Here is a 21067-nt window from a genome sequence, read left to right as displayed (position 1 = left end):
TTGTTCCTTTCCTTACTATCCACAGAGTGACTCCAAGTTCAAGAGTAAGGCTGACCGCAGGTCAGCCTGTATTTGTAGGAGGAGTCAGGCTGCATAAAGATTGCCCTCCTCTGCCTCCTCCTCTCGTGGACGTTGGTTCTCGTGCCCCACCCACCCATTCCCTTTTTCTTTTCATTTCATTCATAGCATTTCATACTTGGGTATGCCCCCTTTTAGGCATACTGGCCACGTGACCCTGACACACCTCAGGTCTTTGTTCTTTGTTGCCCTTTGTTCCTTTCCTTACTATCCACAGAGTGACTCCAAGTTCAATTGAGCTTATGATCTACCAAAATCCCCAGATCCTTCTCCACTACGAATCCCCCCAGTTGTACTCCCCCCCCCCCCCCTAGTATGTATGATGCATACATACATACATACATATTCTTAGCCCCCAAGTGCATAACTTTACATTTATCAACATTAAACCTCATCTGCCAAACAATTTTCACCTCAAAGGTACTCCTATATTAGACTCATTGGAAACTATAAAAACAATAATACAGATGGTACAGTGCATGCTCAGGCACCAAATGTTATAATGTTATTTTTTTTTGTAAACATACTGCTTGTTACTTCTCCTTTTTGCCCACTAGGTGGCTCTACACCATGTGTCTTCTTGGCCTATGCCCCATTCGCTGACAACCGGCGGTAAGGCCAATCCCCCCCCCACCCCGATGCAGGCTGAGCAGATGACGGAGGATCCGCCTATGCTTTGGCCTATATGCACTAGGGAGGCTTTTTGATGTGATCTCCGCTACGGTAGATTATGACCTATGCTGAGAACTCCCCCTGCCGGTGACGCTGAGATGCGTGACGCTGTCCCGCCCCTCTGGGCGTGGCCATGCCGCGCATCACCGCGTCAGAAAGACGTTGTGTGCTGACTGATCATCAGCTTATGCATAGCTGATGCTGTGCTTTTAAGCAATGCCCTGTGTCTTATGATCAGGTGCCTGTGTACAACTGATCGCTAATTGCCACAATCGACTGTTCTCACTACTCCACAGCTAATCGGCCGCATGATTGGAACCACCTCCCCCTTACTCTCTTTTGCAGATGATTGGTGGGTGCCGGGACACAGCCGGTATATATGTGCTGAATCACACTTGGTAGTGTCAGTTTAGCTGCTGATGTCCCAACGTCCACGTCTCTGTGAATTTAAAGGTAACACTCGGGATATTTTATTACTACCATCCTCACTACCTTCTTTCTCTTCATACAAAATATACTGGGGAATGTTTAAACATGTGACAGACCCCCTTGTATTGAAGCTGCAAACCTATATATGTATATAGTTGTGCATTAAGGGATTAATTTATTTATCAAAAAGAATTTCTCTTTTCCCTTTATATGATTGTCTTCACAATATGAATCTTCTTCTGCGGCACTTATCTGGCATCTTTTGTAGATGCGATTTGGCGCCTGAGCTGGGGATCCACGTGGTACCACCTTTAGTGTATGAGTCGTGCGACCAGCATGTACTGTATCATCTGTATTGTTTTTATCATTTCCAATGAGTCTGATATGTGAGTACCTTTTGAGGTGAAAATTGTTTTATAATGGATTGTGCGTTTTTTCTGATATTGCTGTATATCATAATGCCGCCACTATTATAAAATTTCTCATATTTTTACAGATGAGAAAACAATATCCCAATGGAGGGTACAAGGTCTTGAGAGTAAAGCGTCACCCTTGCTAGCTGCAGCCAAGGGTGACGCTTTACTCTCAAGACCTTGTACCCTCCATTGGTACTCTTTCGGAAGTCTGTCTTCTTGAGTGCTAAATTTTCAACGCTCGCCCATATTTTCACAATTATTTAATTGATCTATTTTGGGCTGGTTTTTTAGCCCCCTGCGATCCAGCACGGTTGTGGTTAACTCCTGAGGTGGACAAATTCCCTACTTTATCATCTACGTAGTGGTTTAAGATTTCGTTGAAATATTCACACAACCCCTGAAGAAGCAACCTATTGCGAAACATGTCGGGATTATGTGTGTTTAATGAGAACAACCATTGCACTGTATTGTCCCGTGTTTTTATCTCTCAAGCATAATCTGTTAATGATTTTAACTTTGAATTTAATAAATATTTGTATTATAAATTCGTTATCCTATTTAATAATGTTTACTATCTAATTGTCATTTGCACCGTTAAAATCCCTAAACTCCCTCTCTTGCTTTTTGATTCATGTTGGGTTTATGGTTGAATATCCAATCTGCTGACCTTACTGTTGTGGATGGCACTTTGGAATTGCAAGCTTGGGTTAATTTTTGATACTTTATATATGTCTACTCATTGATGTATTATTGCAATTTATGATTGTTGGATATTTGTATGGTATATGTACTGTTTACTTTTTTTTTTTTATTGTGTATATTAATAAAGTTGGTAGTAAATATGCCTTTTAATTAATTATCTGATTTATATATACTCCTTATTCTGCCATATAAAAAGTCCAAAGGGGCATCTCCCAAATGTAATTGTTGCATATTTTCTATAATTCTCTCTTAAAGTTAAGGGTTTTTATCTTTCCCGTATGTGTTTTTGGCTTATAGCTAACATAAAATGAAATCATGTTATGGTCACTGCTACCCAGATGTTATTTTATATGAACATTAGTAATAAGCTCTGCATGGTTAGAGATTACCAGGTCCAACAGAGCATCATTCTTAGTTGGGGCCAAATAAACTGAACCATAAAATTGTCCCGTAATAGGTTTATACATTTTTGCCCTTTAGCTGTTCCAGCAGTGCCAGTACGTTCAATTTCTGTGTAGTTAAAATTCCCCATTATTATCACGACCCCAGCCCTTGCAGCCCTTTCAATCTGTGCAAGGAGCTGAGTCTCCACCTCCTCATTAACATTGGGTGGCCTATAACAAACTCCAATGATTAACTTTGAACTACGCACATCTATATGTAGTTCCACCCATAAAGATTCAGTCACATTACACTCTCCATCATTTAGGTCCTCGTTCACACTCGCTTTGAGATCCCGTCTCACATAGAGACAGACCTCACCACCTTTCCTTTTTACCCTGTCTCTTCGAAAGAGGGCATAGCCAGGAATATTAATAGCCCAGTCATGTGAGGAATGAAGCCAAGATTCAGCAATACCAATTACATCATAGCTCTCCTCGTACACCAGAGCTTCCAACTCGGCTATTTTGCTTGGCAGACTTCTGGCATTGGTGAATAAACACTTTAATGCATTATTACATTTTGCTCTGGTGTTTTGCATATCTTTTTTAGTAGTGCAAATAGCACTATAATTTCCAATGGTTGTTTGCAACATAGGAACCGCCTTGTCACCTACCATAACCTCCCCCCACCTATCCTTATTCCATCCCCCCATTAATATCTTTCAATTTTGTAAATAACTTTTAATTTCTGGTCTGTGCTAGGATAATTACATCTAGAATCTGATGTTTACTTTGGCCAACTCAGACCCTTCTCTTATATTTTATTTTTTTATCTTCATAACCTTAACTGTCTAGTTCCCTTAGAATCACAGTGGTGAGCTGTTTTGGAGTAGTAAAGTAAACCTGTGGTTGGAGAAATGTGAGGACTTCCAAAGCTGTTTGCTTTTCTGCTATGCTGAACACTAGATTTAATACTCCTGACCCAGAACTAGTATGCACATAAGAAAAGCAAGGGTATAGTGAGATGTCCTTATCTGAATATTTGTTCTGAGTTAATAGCTCAGATTATTAAAGCTAAGGGGCAGCATATAGGTCAGGCAACTACCATAGAAGATTTCTGAAAAGGCAGTTTACTTGAAAGATTTTCTTTAACTTCACATTTCAATTCTTTAGAGGTGAATGCTGCATATCACCAATAAAATATAAGCACACCTAAACCTATCTAGGAGTTATTTTTCCATCCTTGGGGAACTCTAGGCCTGTGGGAATGTTAACCACTAGAATACAGGACACTTTCACCCCCTTCCTTCCCAGCCCAATTTTCAGCTTTCATCGCTCTCGTACTTTCAATGACAATTGCGCGGTCATGCTACACTGTACCCAAATGAAATTTTTATCATTTCGCACAAATAGAGCTTTATTTTGGTGGTATTTATTCACGACTCCGTCTTTTATTTTTTGCGATATAAGCGCAAAAAAAGTGGAAATTTGGAAAAAAAACTATATTTTCTTTTTTTTCTATTTTAAAAGAAATCCCATAAAATCAAATTTTGTCATAAATTTAAGCCAAAATGTATTCTGCTACATGTTTTTGGTAGAAAAAAAAATCCGTTAAGTGTATAATAATTGGTTTGTGTGATCACGGACATATGTACGCAAATGATCATGTACATATGTGTGCAGGTGATCACATACATATGTGTGCAGATAATCATTGGAACATGTGATTTTAGTGGGACATATGTGGGGGGACATGTGATTTTTTTTATTTGGGGACATGTGTGTTTTGGGGACATGTGTGGTGACGTGTATTGTGGTGACATGTGTGTTTACACTGTAGGTGTATACTAGACTAGTGATCAGTGAGTAAAAAGCTGTAAAAACAGCTCATACTCACTGATCACCAGCCAGGTGCAGCGATCTGCTCTTCTCTCCTCAGCGGCGACTTCCGTGTGAGGAGAGGAGAGCCGATTGCCTAGCAACCGGCTGTTTGTTTATATCACATGACGGCCATGATTGGACATGGCCGTCATGTGATCAGGAGGGTCAATCACAGAGCCCTCCTGCCGATCCGAGATGCGCCGTGTCCGGGTGACACGAGCACATCTGGATCGCGCCGCTGCGCGGGCACACGCGCGTGCGATCCCCCTTCCTTCTGAAGGATGTTCCTGAACGTCCTCTCAGAAGTAGAGAGCTCCCACCCGGCCGTATATGTACATTGGCCGGGTGGGAAGTGGTTAAAGGCACAAACTATGGAAAGATAGCTTATGTTGCTGACCAAGATTGAGAAATATACTGACTTTGCTTTTTTGGCTATTAGTGTTACAGGGTGAATGCATTGAGCGGGATCACTGTATAATCGAGAACAACTTTGGAGTTGTAGAACTGCGGCCAATCCCAGGAGCTCTCTGCACAGTCAATGGGCAAGAAGTCGCAGATGTCTGTCGCCTCTGCCAAGGTCAGTAATTTGTTGTCATTTGCTACATCTAGATAAAGTGAGCTTTTGATTTGCCAAACTGCTGCCTGACTGACTGCCCATACCCACCATCGCTTTACCCCCCCCCCCCCAGCCTCTCATTTCTGCCTCCAAGAATGAAGAGAGACATCTGGTAGTTCTAGGTATTGTGACTCTGGCACCTAACTCAGATGGTCAGGCACTATTGATAGCTTCTGTGTTCTTCACCTTTAGCAGCCCCTTTTCCCTTAAGACAAGCAGCCTCCTGGTACTCAATTGCCCCCAGGTCTTATATACAATGCTATAGTGCCTGGCTACCACACTGGGGCAGAGGCAAACTGAGCACAGAAAACATGTATTTGGGGTTGGCAGACAGGCAGGGTGGTCCATGACAGCTTGGGGTTAGGGCGGGCTGAGTTCTGAGCATAATCTATAACCAATCTGAGGTTATCAACAAGAGAATACAAACTAGCAGGCAGAGCAGACAAACGGGGAGCTTGGAGCTATCAAAAGCATGAGAGTACAGGCTTGGCTGGCTTAAATCAGGTTTGATCTCCATCTAGAGACTGACTACATCATTAACCTTGCAGGTGGACAGGCAGAGAAGGAGAATGAATCACAGCCAATGCTCCTGTTCCACCACAGCTGCTGTTTTTGGCTGTGATTCATTCTCCTTGTCCTGACGGGTATGGGGAGCCTGTGACTCACTTTCGATCATCCTGCTTGTCAGAGCTGCTTCTTGACCATTCAGGCACCTAGCAGTGTCACACTGAAGCAAGAGGAGAGTCCTCAGCCCTCTGTAAAGTAAAAGTTGCAGCTTGCACAGAGCTTTATTTCCTTTGCTCCTGGGAGTGGTGAGGAATTGAGTGGGGGACATGGACCTGAATCCAAGTAACACCACCTCAGGGGTCCCCAGGCATACAGCTCACAAAGAGCACCATTCCCCCAAATGCCAGGGCCCATAATCGGTGGGCAAGAGGCTCGCATTCAGTCCCCTCAAAAAGCCTCTGTCCCGGCTAGGTCTTTCAAATTTTTTCCCTTTCAGCAGGAGACTAACATAGGGGGAGACCCCAGACGGGTTGACTCTGATGTTAGTTAGGGGTTCCAGTCCTCTAATGCTGGTATCCACACAGTGCCCAAACAAATTGTTCCAAACAGAGTATTCCCCACCCAGCCAACCTCTGCCTCTCTCAGAGAACATATCTGCTGCTGGGGAGAGGCCTGGACTGGCCCTTCTCCCTGGAGTCTTTTCAGCCGCTGGAGGGAAGACAGGGTGACTGGGCTCACTCCATCAAGCTGTTGGGGATCTGGGCTGGAGAATGAAGTTCCATCCACCGATATATCAGCTCAAGCTGCAGTTGTGTGTAGGGGCCAGTAGCATTCTGTCCTGTTAGCACTTCAGCTGAGGACCCCACATCATCCACTCCAGCTGACTTTTGGGGAGTGAGGCCGACTGCCCCGGCTCCCTGGAACTCTGCAGCCGTTACCAGTGCTGGGTAGAGGTTGGTAGCACTCTGCCTGGCTTCAGCTGGGTTGGTTTCATCATTCTGGGGCGCCGTCTGCTGTTGGAACTCCCTTTCACTGGTATTGTCTCCCAGGTGCATGAACCCTTGTTGGGGAGGCAAAATGTCTGCTTCTCCTCCCTGCATCTCTGAAATCCACTGGGAGAGAGGGACCATCACCTTCTCACCTTGAGCCTTCGAAACTGCCATGGGTGTGGAGCAGGGTTCTGCAGTACTCTGTCCTGCTGCAAGTACTTGAGCAGGTGATGCGTAATCTATGACATCCTCTGATGAACAGTCCATTAAGTCCATACTTTCTGTAATCTGTGGCTGGGGAGATGAGCCGACTGCCCCAGCTCTCTGGAACTCCACAGTTGCTGCCGGTGCTGGGCAGAGTTTGATAGCACTCTTCCCTGTTGCCAGCACTTCTGCTGGGGACTCCACATCCTCCGCTCCGGTTTACCGTTGGGGCAGAAGGCTGGATTCCTCCACTCCCAAACTGTGTAGCTGCCATTGGGGAGGTGAGCTGGCTGCTTCCTTTTCCGTTCCCTAATCTGGCTGCTGGGATGACATGTCTATGGTACTGTCTCCCAGGTGCACGGATCTTTGCTGGGGAGAAAAGACCGCTTTCTCCACCTTGGCTGATTGTTGAGGAGGGACAAAAAACACCTCCTCTCCCTTCTCCCCCTGTATCTGCTGCTGGAAAGTGATCGCCACCTTCTCACCCTGAGCCTCCGGAACTGCTACAGGTGTGGGGCAGAGGTCTTGGACCCTCTGTCCGGTGACCAGCGCTTCAGCTGGGGAAGTTCCTTGTAATTCCACAGATACTGCTGTTGGTGCTTGACAGAGCACAGTGAAGTTTGGCCCTAATACCAGCTCTTCTGCTGGGGGCTCAACAGATTGTTTGTTTGTTTTTCCTCAGCAGAAAAGTCTATCAAATCCCCTGTCTCTGCAACTGGTGTCTGGGGATAGAGTTTCACCATCTCTTGTCCGTGGAACCCTGAAGATGCCATCGGTGCTGAGCAGAGGTTAGCAGAGCTCTGCCCTGTTGTCCACACTTCAGCTTTGGGGATGGCAATCTCCAGATTTTCCACTGCCGATTCTCTGGCATGCTGCTGGACAGGCACATTCCTCCATCCAAGATCATCCCATGCAGAAACAGGATCATCAAGGTCAGTCAGCACTTGCTGCATCTGACATAAGACCTCCGCGTCCATAGCTGCGGGGGCAGGTTGGCAAAGCACACTGTTACTCTGCCACATTGCCGAATCTTCAGCCAGGATTTCAGAGTATTTCCTGATAGTTCCAGGCAAAGGAAGCCCAGCCCTGGCACTGAGCAGAGTCTAGCAGCTGTCTGTAGGCAATCTCCAGCTCCCATTCCTGAACAGCCAGAAACTCTACATCTTCCAGTGCCCAGTGCACTTCCGAGATGTTCAGTAGCCCTTCTCTGAAATCCATGATTTCGTCCAACCGCCACTCCAAATCACTCCCAAAGTTAGAGTCCCCTGTCAGCTTCACATACAACAGTCCCAGGCCGCTGTAGCTTAAGCCTTCCATTGGGCTGTCATCTGCTATCCAGGGACATGCTTGGGATACATGCCACCGGAGGGCTCAGTAACTCTCATCCAGCTTCATTTCTGCCCAGCCCAGCCTGCTTAATTCAGCTGTCTGCTCCTTGTGTGTTTTTTCTCCTAAACACAGCACCGCAATCCATACTGCGTCCAGTACCTTTCCTGGTTGGAAGGGAGAACTTTTTCCTGGTGACGCTGCTCACGGGCTAGCGCTTCCTTCCAGAGTTTGCAGCGAATAGAATTAAACCATCCACCAGGACCTGCTCTGATACTAGTCCTCTGTGCTGTAGCTGCATCTCTCGCAACCTCCTTCTGAATTCCTCTTCCATGGCGGCTGGTATCTGTACCTCTCCTCCTCTCCTGCTATCCGGACCTTGGATCCAGGTGGAGGTTTGGATGTCCCAGACTGCAGGAAGCATCCCACTGCTTGACAACAATGTGACGGAACCTATCCCCCACACACCGCTTGAGTGTTTCCATCAGTATACCGCTTCCTAAGCCCTGGAACACGACGCCAATGGATCTGGCTATAGGAACCCCCAAGAACTAGACAACACCAGTCTTGGAGTACATCAGGAAAAGTCCTTTATTTGAGATCTTACACAAATATATACAGCAGGATGACTAAAACCTAACCTAATTAGCATGAGCTAATTATCTTATCAACACTGGACTTCTTCATTCAATTGCAGGGTTAATTGGCACAAACAACAAAACAACAATAGGTGAAATACTCTTTAGAATTTGTGTCAAGCCAGACTAGACTCATTTACATTATACAAGACAACAGACAGGTGCATGAGTTGATGATATTAGCATCTAAGAGTTTATGTCCCAACAGTGTGATTCAGTCTATTGCTAACGTGGCATATACATATCCAGAGTCTGTGTGTCGTGGGGGGGGGGGGAACATGGACCTGAATCCTAGTAACACCACCTCAGGGCTCCCCAGGCTTACAGCTCACAAAGAGCACCGTTCCCCCAAATGCCAGGGCCCATAATCGGTGGGCAAGAGGCTCGCATTCAGTCCCCTCAAAAAGCCTCTGTCCTGGCTAGGTCTGTTACAGTCCCTTCCTGTTTCTACATGACTGCGCACCAGTGCACAAAGCAAGGTCCATAAAGATATGGATGAGTGGGTTTGGAGTGGAGGAACTTCACTGGCCTGCACAGAGTCCTCATCTCAACCCGATTTAACATAATTTGGCTGAATTAGAGTGGAGACTGCGAGCCAGGCCATGTAGTAAGTGAGGGACTGTTAACACCAGAGAGCTGATTACACAGCTACTTGTGTGTGCTGGAAAATATACCAATGCTCTGATCCCAGCACATCACACTGTTTAATTTTTTTTTCCTCCACAGAACAGTTCTATTCACCATGGTGGCTTTGCAGTGCAGTGGTTCACATTGCACTGTGGTGTAAACGGACACCATTGGAAACAAGGCTTTTTGCTTTGTCTATGCACCAGGGCTGCTCGGAAAATAGACAGTGTAGTCACAATGCATCTGGTGCAACTGGCCAACATTTTAATAGATGCATTTCCTATTGCCACTTACTATATAAATCCCCTGACAATTAGTCAGAATACAGAGATCAAAGCATTAATTTGTACAGGCATCCCCTATTAATCTCAGCTTACTGTGCACTCTAGGAATTACTAGCAGCCTCCTTGCTGCCAAGCATAACAGCTAATGCCAGAGAAGTGGGAAGGAGAATCTATTCAAACAGAAAGCTAATTAACTGATGTTAAAGGAACAGTGCCATCAAAATTTTGTGCTGCATACAGGCATGTTTTAAATATTGTGTGAATATAGGCTTGACTGCGCTAACTTCAAGTGACATGAGAAAAAGCAGCTACAAAACATGTGCAAACATATAAAGCATAAATGGTGAATGTTGTAGCGCTAATACATGTACACATAGATATTCAAAATAAAACCGTGCAAAAGGTCAAATGTTCAAGTGACAAGTATTAATAACAAATGTGAGAAAAGTCCATCGGATGAACTGAATCTGTTTTATAGATGACCTATATATCATCCGCAAAAAGGTGGTGGGACAGAGACATGTTGTGCTGACACTGTCCAACCAGAAAAAACGTCAAGATGGTACTTCATCAATGGAAGAAAGAAGTATATATGCTCTTACCGGAACTGGTGAACTCAAGTGTCAGCGACCGAGTCATATGGGCATGGGTGCCGGAATCGGCGGTCACACGGCGGAACTCCAAGGGATCCAAAAGCCTCCACCAACATTAGGGATGGCCACCAAACGAACCTCCAATGGGAAAACCAAGACTGGATCCGAAAGGTCATAGACCTGACTGGACAGCAGGGCAATCTCTCATCCAGATGGTATGAAAAAAAGGAATGCTTCCAATAGTGAAGATGAAAGAAAAGTTTTATTTATTTATAAAAACCGGCATACAGCAATAAAAAACTGTGATCACAAGTTAAGTTTTGGGCAATGTGAGGAGTGATGAGCCTGGCCCGGCATGTTTTGACCAAAAAGGCCTTCAACTGGGGCATATAGTAGCTCCCCCACATTGCTGTCATTTATAGACTACATAGAAAAAGACCTGTAATGAAGGAGCAATCATCATTCAACAGTACAAAGATGCTTATTGGAGCAAAAATGGTCACCTGACCACATGAGCTCAAAGCCTCAGTGTGGGAACCAATAAAGCAGGAAAACCACGATCACATGGGACTGCAAACCATCTCTGTAATGACCCAGCAGTGTATGCAGCTCTCACCCGAAAGTCATGTGGCCAGAAGAGGGCAAGCCCCTCATGCAAAAAGCCTGCAAATTTGGGGCGAAAAACCATGTGATCATGTGACAAAACTGGACCAATAGAGAGTCACCGGTCCCTTTATCACTAGATGCCCAAACTTAAATGTTCCACAATGGACTCATGTTGAATAAATGGTAACCTCCAACTTGGCATACATACAGAACCTAAATGTTCAAAATTGTAATTGGAAGAACAGTATTTGGCCCGTGGCCGGAAGTAAAAACGGCCTCCAGGACCATTCAGAATGTGTGGGAGAGAAATGTGTTCCCACCTAAAACCGGAAATGGTGAACTGGAAGCAGTTGGTCACGTGGCTGGAAGTAAACACGGCAGCCGGGACCAATCAAACCTATAGGAGGGGAATTGACATATCAGTAACACAAGAAATAAGACTATCCATATATATAGGTAATCACCACATAAATATGAACATAATACAAGAAGAACAAAATATGGGTCAAAAAGTCAACAAAATATACCCAAAAAAATTAAATGAAAATAAAAATAAGAAAAAAACGTATTTTTAAAGAAAATTAAGCTTGCTTGATAAGAGTTAATATCCCACTCAACATTCATGCCGAGCGGCGAGTAGGATTTAAGCTCATATATCCAAGGCGAGGCGAGAGACCCCACGTAAGCGAGACTCTCCCCTCCAATGGGATACAAATTTATCTATAGTCTTTAATTGTGTTCCAGTGGGGTCTTTATTGTGAAATCTTAAGAAATGACTGGGTACACTGTGATTTGATTTTTCCATTTTTGATGGCAGCCAGATGTTCATTAACGCATATGGAAAATGTCCTGATGGTATGACCAACATACTGCTTTTTGCATGGGCAGGTCAAAAGATAGACAATATACTTTGTGGCACATGTGGTAAAATGTTTCATAGGGTAGGTACGTGCTGTAAAGGTGGAGGTAAATGTATCCGCTTTGCGTCTCCCCTGAATATTATGCAAGCACACATTATATTTCTGACATGGATAGTAACCCTTAGGGGGATCAATCACATTGGGTGTGATTTGTCCCTGTATTGATCGTGCCCCTCTGAATATCACACCCACCTGGTTTGGAAGGGCTGGCCCCAATAATATAGAAGAACTTTCTAGTGTTTCTTAAAGATCTCTCTAATCTGCCTGGATTGAGTAGAGTAGGTAGTGAAGAAAGACCACCTAAACTTATCAGAAACCGTTTGGGGTGTTCTATCAAAAGAGATTTTCTATCAATCTGGGATACTCTGCAAATCTCTGCATCCAAATTGACGGAACTTCGATTTTAGTTGGCAGAAAAAAAAATCAATCTGCTGGCAATCTTGGAAGGAGAGACCTCCCTGATGGAGGCTTTTAGTTAAACAGTGCCTAATCCTTGTGTATGAACCTGCACAGGTAGTGAGTTCTGTAGTTCTACACAAATTCACAATAAAATCAAGACATACATTGGGTACGTGATAGAGGGATTTCCGCACAATAAGCACTTTTCATGTATAATTATAACCAAAGTTATCCCAATTCCTCTTATCATTCGGGTTTTCCGAGACCAATGCAGGAATACTCGGGAAGCCAAGAACGAAAAGAGGGCCAGAGGGGGGTGGGGGATCCAAGGCAAAAAGAAACAGAACTTGAAAGGTGCTGGTATCTTCAATCTGAGTTCTGTTCTTTTAACAGATGCTGAGAAATTAGTATTAGATAAAGGACTGAAATATGTTCCTCAAAAATCATTACGTTTACCACCTTAATAGAAGGAAAAATTCACGCACAAATTGAGCATTCAGAGATTTTTTGTCCCAGCCTCCCATACTGCATCAGCAGTTAATGCTGATGGCCTCATACACTTGGGATTGTCCAATTCCTCTCTATTTAACCCCCCTGGAACTATAGCTCCATCCATTCAGGTTTTTCGTAGTTTAGTTTTACAAGATCTGGAAAAAACGATTCCATAAAAAAAAGTTTACACCGATCCAAATATTAAAGCAGGGTTAAAGAAACTATGTGAACGAAAAAATCAGACAAGGCTGATTATGTTAAGGAGAACCAGGATCCTGTGTGATCCTGGTACATATAGCCTTATTCCTATGGATCCCACTGCCCAATTCATAAATGTACTGGTCGATTTGATTAATGAAGATTTTTCATTGGGGATTCTGGATAAAATGGAGTGATGTTTACTTGTCCATTTGGCCCCACGTATTCCTGCCATTTACTATCTCCCTAAGGTCCTTAAGGACCCAGTTAATCCCCCTGGCCATCCCATAGTCAGCGGGATTGACTGTCACCTCCCGAATTGGTAGGTATGTGGACCTTCATCTCCAACCGATTGTTCGCTCTCTTCCTTCCTACCCTAAGGACACTTGAGACATCATTTGACTCCTTGAATTGGTGGACTTCAGAGAGGGTATGATTATGGTGACAGCTGATGTTGCTGCACCAAACACGTGCATACACCACGATTTGGGATTTTTTGATGTTGAAAACTTCCTTTCCAGGAATACTACAATTGCGTTGGTCCAAAGGAATTTCATTATGCAACTTCTCAGGTTTGCCACCAGGCATAATTATTTCTGGTTCCAAAATGAATTTTATTTGCAAAAAAAGGTGCTACGTTCGCCCCCAGTTTGGCAAACCTTTTTATGGCCCAATGGGAGAAGGATGTCATCTATGCCATCCAAAGACCCAAATTGGTTCTCTGGGCCAGGTGCATCAACATCCTCCTCCTATTGAAAGCGGATCGTGAATCCCTGGATGCGTTTATGGTTTCATTAAACCTTAATGAGAGCTCTGCCTCAATGCATTTTTTGGATTTAGAGATGATGGTTATCAATAAACATCTTGAATTTAAGACCTACTTCAAGCCGACTGACAGAAACGGATATATTCCGGTTGACAGCTGCCATCAGGCACAGTGGCTGAGCTCTGTCCCTCTGAGACAGTTCCTGAGGTTGCGCAGGAACTGCATGAGAAATATTGACTTCTTTTCTCAGTCTCAAGTCCTGAAGGATATGTTTGTTGAGAAGGGTTATAATTCCGTCAATTTGGATGCAGAGATTTGCAGAGTATCCCAGATTGATATAAAATCTCCTTTCTCTTATATTCACCGACTGACACAGCTCCTCTCTTAGCCATTGGGTTATTACGCCACCTTTAGGAGAAGACTAGGCATAACATGTTATGAAAAACACAGAACTTTTAGTTCTGCCCAAGGGGCGGCCCCTTAGATAACAACCCCCCAGCCTGCCATGCAGCACTCAGTTTTATTTTGCCTAGTGAAGGAGAAGGACCTAGGAACCCTGTGGGCCCATCGGTCCGGATTTTTTTCTGCAGAAGCTTTACTTTTTGCGCAAGACTATAGATCCTGTGATCTGCTATCAACAGGCGGCTGGGGGGTGACAGGCTGGATACCCTTATCCTTTTAGTAAAAAAGTGGTACTTGGGAAGAAGGGGGATTATTGCGGTGCATAAAAAACTAATTTATTCACAAAAAGTAAAACAACATACAATATCGCATTTGTTTCAGAGAAATTGATTCAATCACACATAATCAAAAGCACATCCAAATAACAACATAGGGCCAAGATGTTCTAAGCCTTGGTGTGCTGATGGGTCAAATTCTCCCTACATGTTTCGCCTTGAAAACTGTTTCGTCAAGGGAAATGGAATAAGACCAACGTAAGAAGACACATTCTATAAAAAAAAAAAAAGAAACAGATACAAAGTAAATACAAGAATATGGACCCCAGTAAGTGCTGTGTAAATCAAAGGAATCCCACCAATGCTGAAAACCACAAAACATCATCAAAACCCCATCCCAGATAGATAATATACGTTCCCCAGTAGGGGTCGAATACATACCTCCAAAGTCAGTGTGAGAGAGACAAGCACGGCAAGGACCACGCCTACTGCCCCCCCCCCCCAAAAAAGAGAACCACCTTAGTACAACTGTAGGGGGCAGTTTAAAAAAAAGAAAAAAAGATTTTTTCATATACAGAGTATACCAAGTTGTACCTTATTTGGTGTACAACTAAGAGACGAGACCCCGAAAAAAGGGATGTAGTAAGAACATAACATGGGGCCACCAGGGCCTTCCAAATGTACATATCCAAATAAAAGCAAGAGCTAATGTAAAGTACGGAGGCGCTGATGAATGGCAGAACAATGATAGGGTTAAGACCAGGGATTATTGATCCTGAGAAATTCAGATGCGTTCAAACTGGGGGGAGAGGATAAAAAAAAAAATGTTTTTGTTTACTACACACTGAAAATCACGAGAAAAGAAAATTGAAAGAAATATTTGTAATGGAGGAAAAAAATAAATATAAAAAAAAAAAAAAAAAAAGAGAGCTTACCCAAGCTTTACAGTTTACAGATAAGCCTGATAGGGGCAATTTGGAACACATGTATCCCCTAAGTAGACAACTCTCTTATTGATAGGCAAATTGACAAAAGCGAGCAGGTATCCGATACACAAAAAGTACCTTGTAGGTAAAAAAACAAGCAAAAAGGAATAAGTCAATTGAGGTTGTTAAAATATGCTGAAAGAAAAATGTAAAGCAGAGCGTCATAATGACAAGTACTAACTTTGTGGTGAACAAACTAACAGAGAGGCGCCTCCGTGGAACCGGCAATGGACAGCAAATTCCACTGTCTAATATACCTCCCACGTGACGTGATCACGCCGAATGGGAGCGGACGTAATGCAATCTCAGCACATGCGCCCAGTCCCTATCCTAAGCCTACAATGCCCAGAGTGCTTCACTGAAACGTAACACATGTGGGCGGCGTTCAGCTTTGACAGTCAGAATGGCCCACAATGACAGGAGCCAATCTCAACAATGAGATGACAGGATGGAAAAGGGGAACAGCGGTAGGAGAAGGAAATCAATTGTAGGAAAGGAAATAGATGGTATAACCAGGACGGTCAGCATACAAGGGATCGCTGAAATGGGCCTGTATCCATTAGCAGGCCCTTGGGTGTCCATACAGTTGTGGGTGGTAAATGGGAGTCCATAAGCAGGGTCCCAGCCAGCCAGCTCAAGCGCACCAGCTAAGGCCCACAAGGATGTAAAATCAGGCCCAACAAGAGGCCCTCCATTCCCTAGACGTCGTTCGGGCTCTGAGGGTGTATTTGTCTGCCTTCCAGAAGTCGGACTCCTGCTTGTTTCTGTGGCTGGTCCAAAGAAAGGCATGGCGGTCTTCTCGGCCACCATTTCCAGGTGGATCAGACAGATTGTAGTACAAGCCTATGCATTGAAGGGGCAGGTGCCCCCCTTTCCAGTCACGGCCCACTCCACAAGGGCAATAGGAACATCTTGGACCTTCCGACATCAAGCGTCTGTCGCTCAAGTGTGTAAAGCGGCGACCTTGTCATCTGTTCACACTTTTACAAAGTTCTACAAGGTAGATTTCATTGCATCGGCTGATTCCTGTTTTGGCCGCAAAGTTTTGCAGGCGGCTGTATAGTTGCAATTGCAGATGCAATTTTTCCTTTTTTTCCTGGTTTTTGGTTAAAAACGCAGTACCTTTAAGTTAATGCACTGTTGCATTTGTTACCGCAGTTTTAGTGCGGTCTGAGGGTAGTGCTTCTCTGTTGAGGGGCACTCTGTTTTTTTGTGGTGTTTTTTCCACACACTGTCGTTTTTGTGGGTAAAGTTATACTAGTTCCCACTTGCCATGGTGGATGAAGTTTTTATGCTGTTTTCCCACCCCTCGTTTTGGCACTGCTTGGGGACATCACAATGGCTAAGAGAGGAGCTGTGTCAGTCGGTGAATATAAGAGAAAAGGATTTTACAGTTTTCTATCAAAATCCTATTTTGATAGAACGCCCCAAAACGGTTTTTGATAACAAGTTTAGATGATCTTTCTTCACTACCTACTTTACTCAATCCAGGCAGATTAGAGAGAACTTAAAGAAACAGTGGAAAGTTCTTTGGAATGATAGATTTTTGGGGCCAGCCCTTCCAGAACAGGCGAGTGTGATATTCAGAGGGGTGCAAATCGCACCCAATGTGATTGATCCCCCTAAAATAGTGATCCCACTTAAAACAGTGTACCCTGTAATTTCTTAAGATTTCACAATAAAGACCCCACTGGAACACATTTCCAGATTATAGATAAATTTGTATCCAATTGGGGGGGATAGTCTCGCTTACGCGGTGTCTCTCGCCTCGAGACATATTGGATATATGAGCTTAAATCCTACTCGCCGTTTGGCATGAATGTCAAGTGGGATATTAACTCTTTTATCAATCTAGCTTAATTTTCATTTTATTTTTTTGGTATGTTTTGTTGACTTTTTGACCCATATTTTGTTCTTCTTGTGTTATGTTCATATTTGTGGTGATTACCTATATATGGATATTCTTATTTCTTGTGTTACTGATATGTATTGGAAATTCTTCTTTTTTCCAATATATCAAATTTTTGTGTTTTTGGTTGCATTACTGCTGGTGGTTCGGTTAGGGCGTGACAGCCTTGCTACGTTAAGGGGTGGCGCTGTGTGGTCGACCCGCCCTCGCCTTTCCGGCCGGCAGTTTAAGATATGATAGTTCCTCTGTCATTACAGTTTATTATGATGTCAGTTGATTTTTTTTTTCTATGCCTGAGGTGTGATTTGACCAGTTTCGGTGGCCGTGATTCTTCCCAGGCACGTGATCGGTTACTTCCGGTTTGGACTTTTGACTTTAGGGGTCTCCCTTGCATGAGATTGTTTGGGTCACGACGGCCGTGATCATTTCCGGCCACGTGTCCTATTACTTTGGGTTTACCATTTCTGGTCTCTTTGGGGACAATTCCCCTGCTATAGGTTTGATTGGTTCAGACGGCCGTGCTTACTTCCCACTGCGTGACCAACCACCTTCTGATTGGTCCCGGCTGCCATGTTTACTTCCGGCCGCGTGACCAACTGCTTCCGGTTCACCATCTCTGGTTTTAGTTGGGAACACATTTCTCTCCCACACGTTCTGATTGGTCCTGGCGGCCGTTTTTTTACTTCCGGCGGCCGGACCAAATACTGTTCTTCCAATTCCAATTTTGAACATTTAGGTTCTGTATGTATGCCAAGTGAGGTGACTATTGAGTCAACATGAGTTCATTGTGGAACATTTAAGTTTGGGCACCTAGTGATAAAGGGATCGGTGACTATTGTCCAGTTTTGTCACATGATCACATGGTTTTTCACCCCAAATTTGCAGGCTTTTTGCATGAGGGGCTTGCCCTCTTCTGGCCACATGATTTCCGGGTGAAAGCTGCATACACTGCTGGGTCATTACTGAGATGGTTTGCAGTCCCATGTGATTGGTGTTCTCCCTCTGTATTGGTCCCTACACTGAAGCTTGGAGCTCATGTGGTCAGGTGACCATTTTTGCTCCAATAAGCATCTTTGTACTGTTGAATGATGATTGGTCCTTCATTACAGGTCTTTTTCCATATAGTCTATAAATAACAGCAATGTGGGAGAGCTACTATATGTCCCAGTTGAAGGCCTTTTTGGTCGAAACGTGTCGGGCCAGGCTTATCGCTCCTCACGTCGCCCAAATCTTTTAAATTGTGAGCATAGTTTTTTTATTAATGTATGCCGGTTTTTATAAAGAAAAGTATTTTTTTATCTACGCTATTGGAAGCATTCCTTTTTTTTTATACCACCTGGATGAGAGATTGCCCTGCTGTCCAGTCGAGTCTCTGACCTTTCGGATCCAGTCTTGGAGTTCTTCCCATTGGAGGTTTGTTTGGTGGCCATCCCTAATGTTGGTGGAGGCTTTTGGATCCCTTGGAGTTCCGTGTGCCTGCTAATTCCAGCACCCATGCCTATATGGCTCTGTCGCTGACACTTGAGTCCACCAGTTCCAGTAAGAGTATATATACCTCTTCCTTCCATTGATGAAGTACCATCTTGACATTTTTTCTGGTTGGACAGTGTCAGCACAACACGTCTCTGTCCCACCACCTTTTTGTGGATGATCTATAGGCCATCTATAACAGATTCAGTTCACCCATTGGAATTTTCTCACATTTGTTATTTATACTTGTCACTTGAACATTTGACCTTTTGCACGGGTTTATTTTGAATATCTATGTGTACATGTATTAGCGCTAGAACATTCACCATTTATGTTTAAATATTGACTTATAGCTGGATGCATTGTCACTGTTCCATATTTTGGTAGCATTTTACATGCCTGTGTACTCATTGTTGATTACTCCAGGCACATGGGTGTCTTTCTTTAAACCCCCCCCCCCCTTTATTTTTATTATAAGGTGTGTTTGTATTATATACTTTAATAAAGAGACAGGCTTTAGTCACACCTAAAGCTCCACACTAGTGCAACCTATAAAGTTGCGTGACAAGGCGCTGCCCATGTATTTGAATCGCAGCACTTCAAATCTATGCTACTTAAAGTTGCAGCGACTTGAAAACTGTGAACTGTGGACTGCGGCAAAAATTGCCAATTCTACCTAAAAAGAAAGTCCTGTATTTTTTTTTGGGCTGCAGACGTCTGGTGACAGAAGCCTCAGGTGTAAACACGCAACATTTATGGCCGTAGGATTTTAGTGTTGAGTTTTTTTTGTAGTTTTGAGGTACTAAACACTCAAGTGTTAATAGGGAATTACCTACTGCATATGATTATTTATTTTTTACTTTCATTCTATTATTATTGTGAAAGCAAGTATTTTATGCTGATTTAATTTTCTAAATTTGTACAAAACATATGGTTCATGCATTGTGCATGACTCAAGGTAACACTGAACTCTGGTTTAATAAATTCTATTCAAGTATATATTCCTAACTCAGAAAAGTCCTTTCTATTGTGCTCAGCCTCCTCCAAATCTCCAAATTGTTTTTTTTTGTTTTTTTTGCTGCTGTGATTTGACTTCGTGCTAGAGGGTGGGTGTGTTTATTTTAACTGCTTGCTGCCCAGCCGTCGCACTTGTATTGCTGCACCATGGCTTGACTGCGCAAATCGCCATCCTGTTACGTTACTTCCAATTACGGGCACTAGAGGCGCATGCGCGCCGCTGAAGGCAATGCGAGTGCCCAGCGGTCACGAGGGGTGAAGGGACAGATCATCTCTTCATACAGAGTATGAACAGCGATCTGTCATCTCCCCTACACAGTCCCCGCCCCCCTTCAGTTAGAACACACACTAGGGAACACAACCCCGTGATCACCCCCTAGTGTTAAGTGTTTTTTCACCTTAATGCATCCTATGTCATGGGCCTCCCAGCTCCCCCGTTTTACTTACCTGTGCTCGTTCACCTGCTGTGCGCATCCTCCGGCATCCTCTTCTCCACTAACTCTGGTCCTTGATTGGATAGATTGATAGCAGCGCAACCATTGGCTCGCACTGCTGTCAATCATATCCAGTGATGTGGCCGCTGGGGGCGGGGGCGGGACAGAGTCATACAGTTGGCGTCTTTGGACGCCAACTGTATGACAAAGGAGCGCACCCGCAAGCTAACCCCCTCAGGAAAGTGCTTCCCAGAGGGGGTTAGCTTTAGCGGGGACTAGCTGAGACAGCGGCTGTGGGACCCCAGAACAGCAGGATCGGGGCCACTCGAGGATGTGAAATGCACAGTGGAGGTGAGTATAACATGTTGTTTAAAAAAAATAAAAAATCAAACCTATACAACCCCATTTAAAGTACCATTCATCTTCAGTTTGTAAATGGTGTACACAGATCCTAATGGCAGCGCTGATTGCCACAAGCAAGCTTTCAATAAGCTGCAAGAAGTGCTGAAGCTTGCTAGCAACTTGTTTAAAGCTGGCAAATGCTTTGTCAAAGATTGCTGTTCACACTGTTCTTATACAAGCTGACGCCCGTATGAAACTGTCGTAAGTAGGAATATAGCCACCCTCTCTTGCTTGATCCCGAGATAGACAAGAGACTATGTACTGTAGACTATGGGATTTGTAGTGTACATAGAGAAGTAAATATGACTAAAGTGCTATATTTGCGCCAATAAACATAAGTGAGGGGGAGAAGAAGTTTGTGAGCTCACGGTGGATGTTACAAGGAGGCAGAAAAACACAGTAATGAAAAATAGATTATAGGGCCATTGTGTAGTGGATGTGTATGG

At 43.9% G+C, this 21067-nt stretch overlaps 1 protein-coding gene across 1 annotated transcript in view; it reads left to right on the top strand.

Annotated features, from left to right (window-relative positions):
* Nucleotides 1–21067, top strand: part of STARD9 (StAR related lipid transfer domain containing 9) — a 314211-nt gene that overhangs the window by 198808 nt on the left and 94336 nt on the right. Inside the window, exon 18 of the mRNA XM_077464565.1 lies at nt 5001–5138. Coding sequence (XP_077320691.1) covers nt 5001–5138 — 138 coding nt within the window. The remainder of the gene's footprint in view (nt 1–5000; nt 5139–21067) is intronic.

Source organism: Lithobates pipiens, unplaced genomic scaffold (genome assembly GCF_037356315.1).
Source record: "Lithobates pipiens isolate NorthernLeopardFrog02 unplaced genomic scaffold, aLitPip1_a1.2 Scaffold_30, whole genome shotgun sequence".
Taxonomy (NCBI): Eukaryota; Metazoa; Chordata; class Amphibia; order Anura; family Ranidae; genus Lithobates; species Lithobates pipiens.
This window is presented reverse-complemented; position numbering and strand designations above follow the sequence as displayed.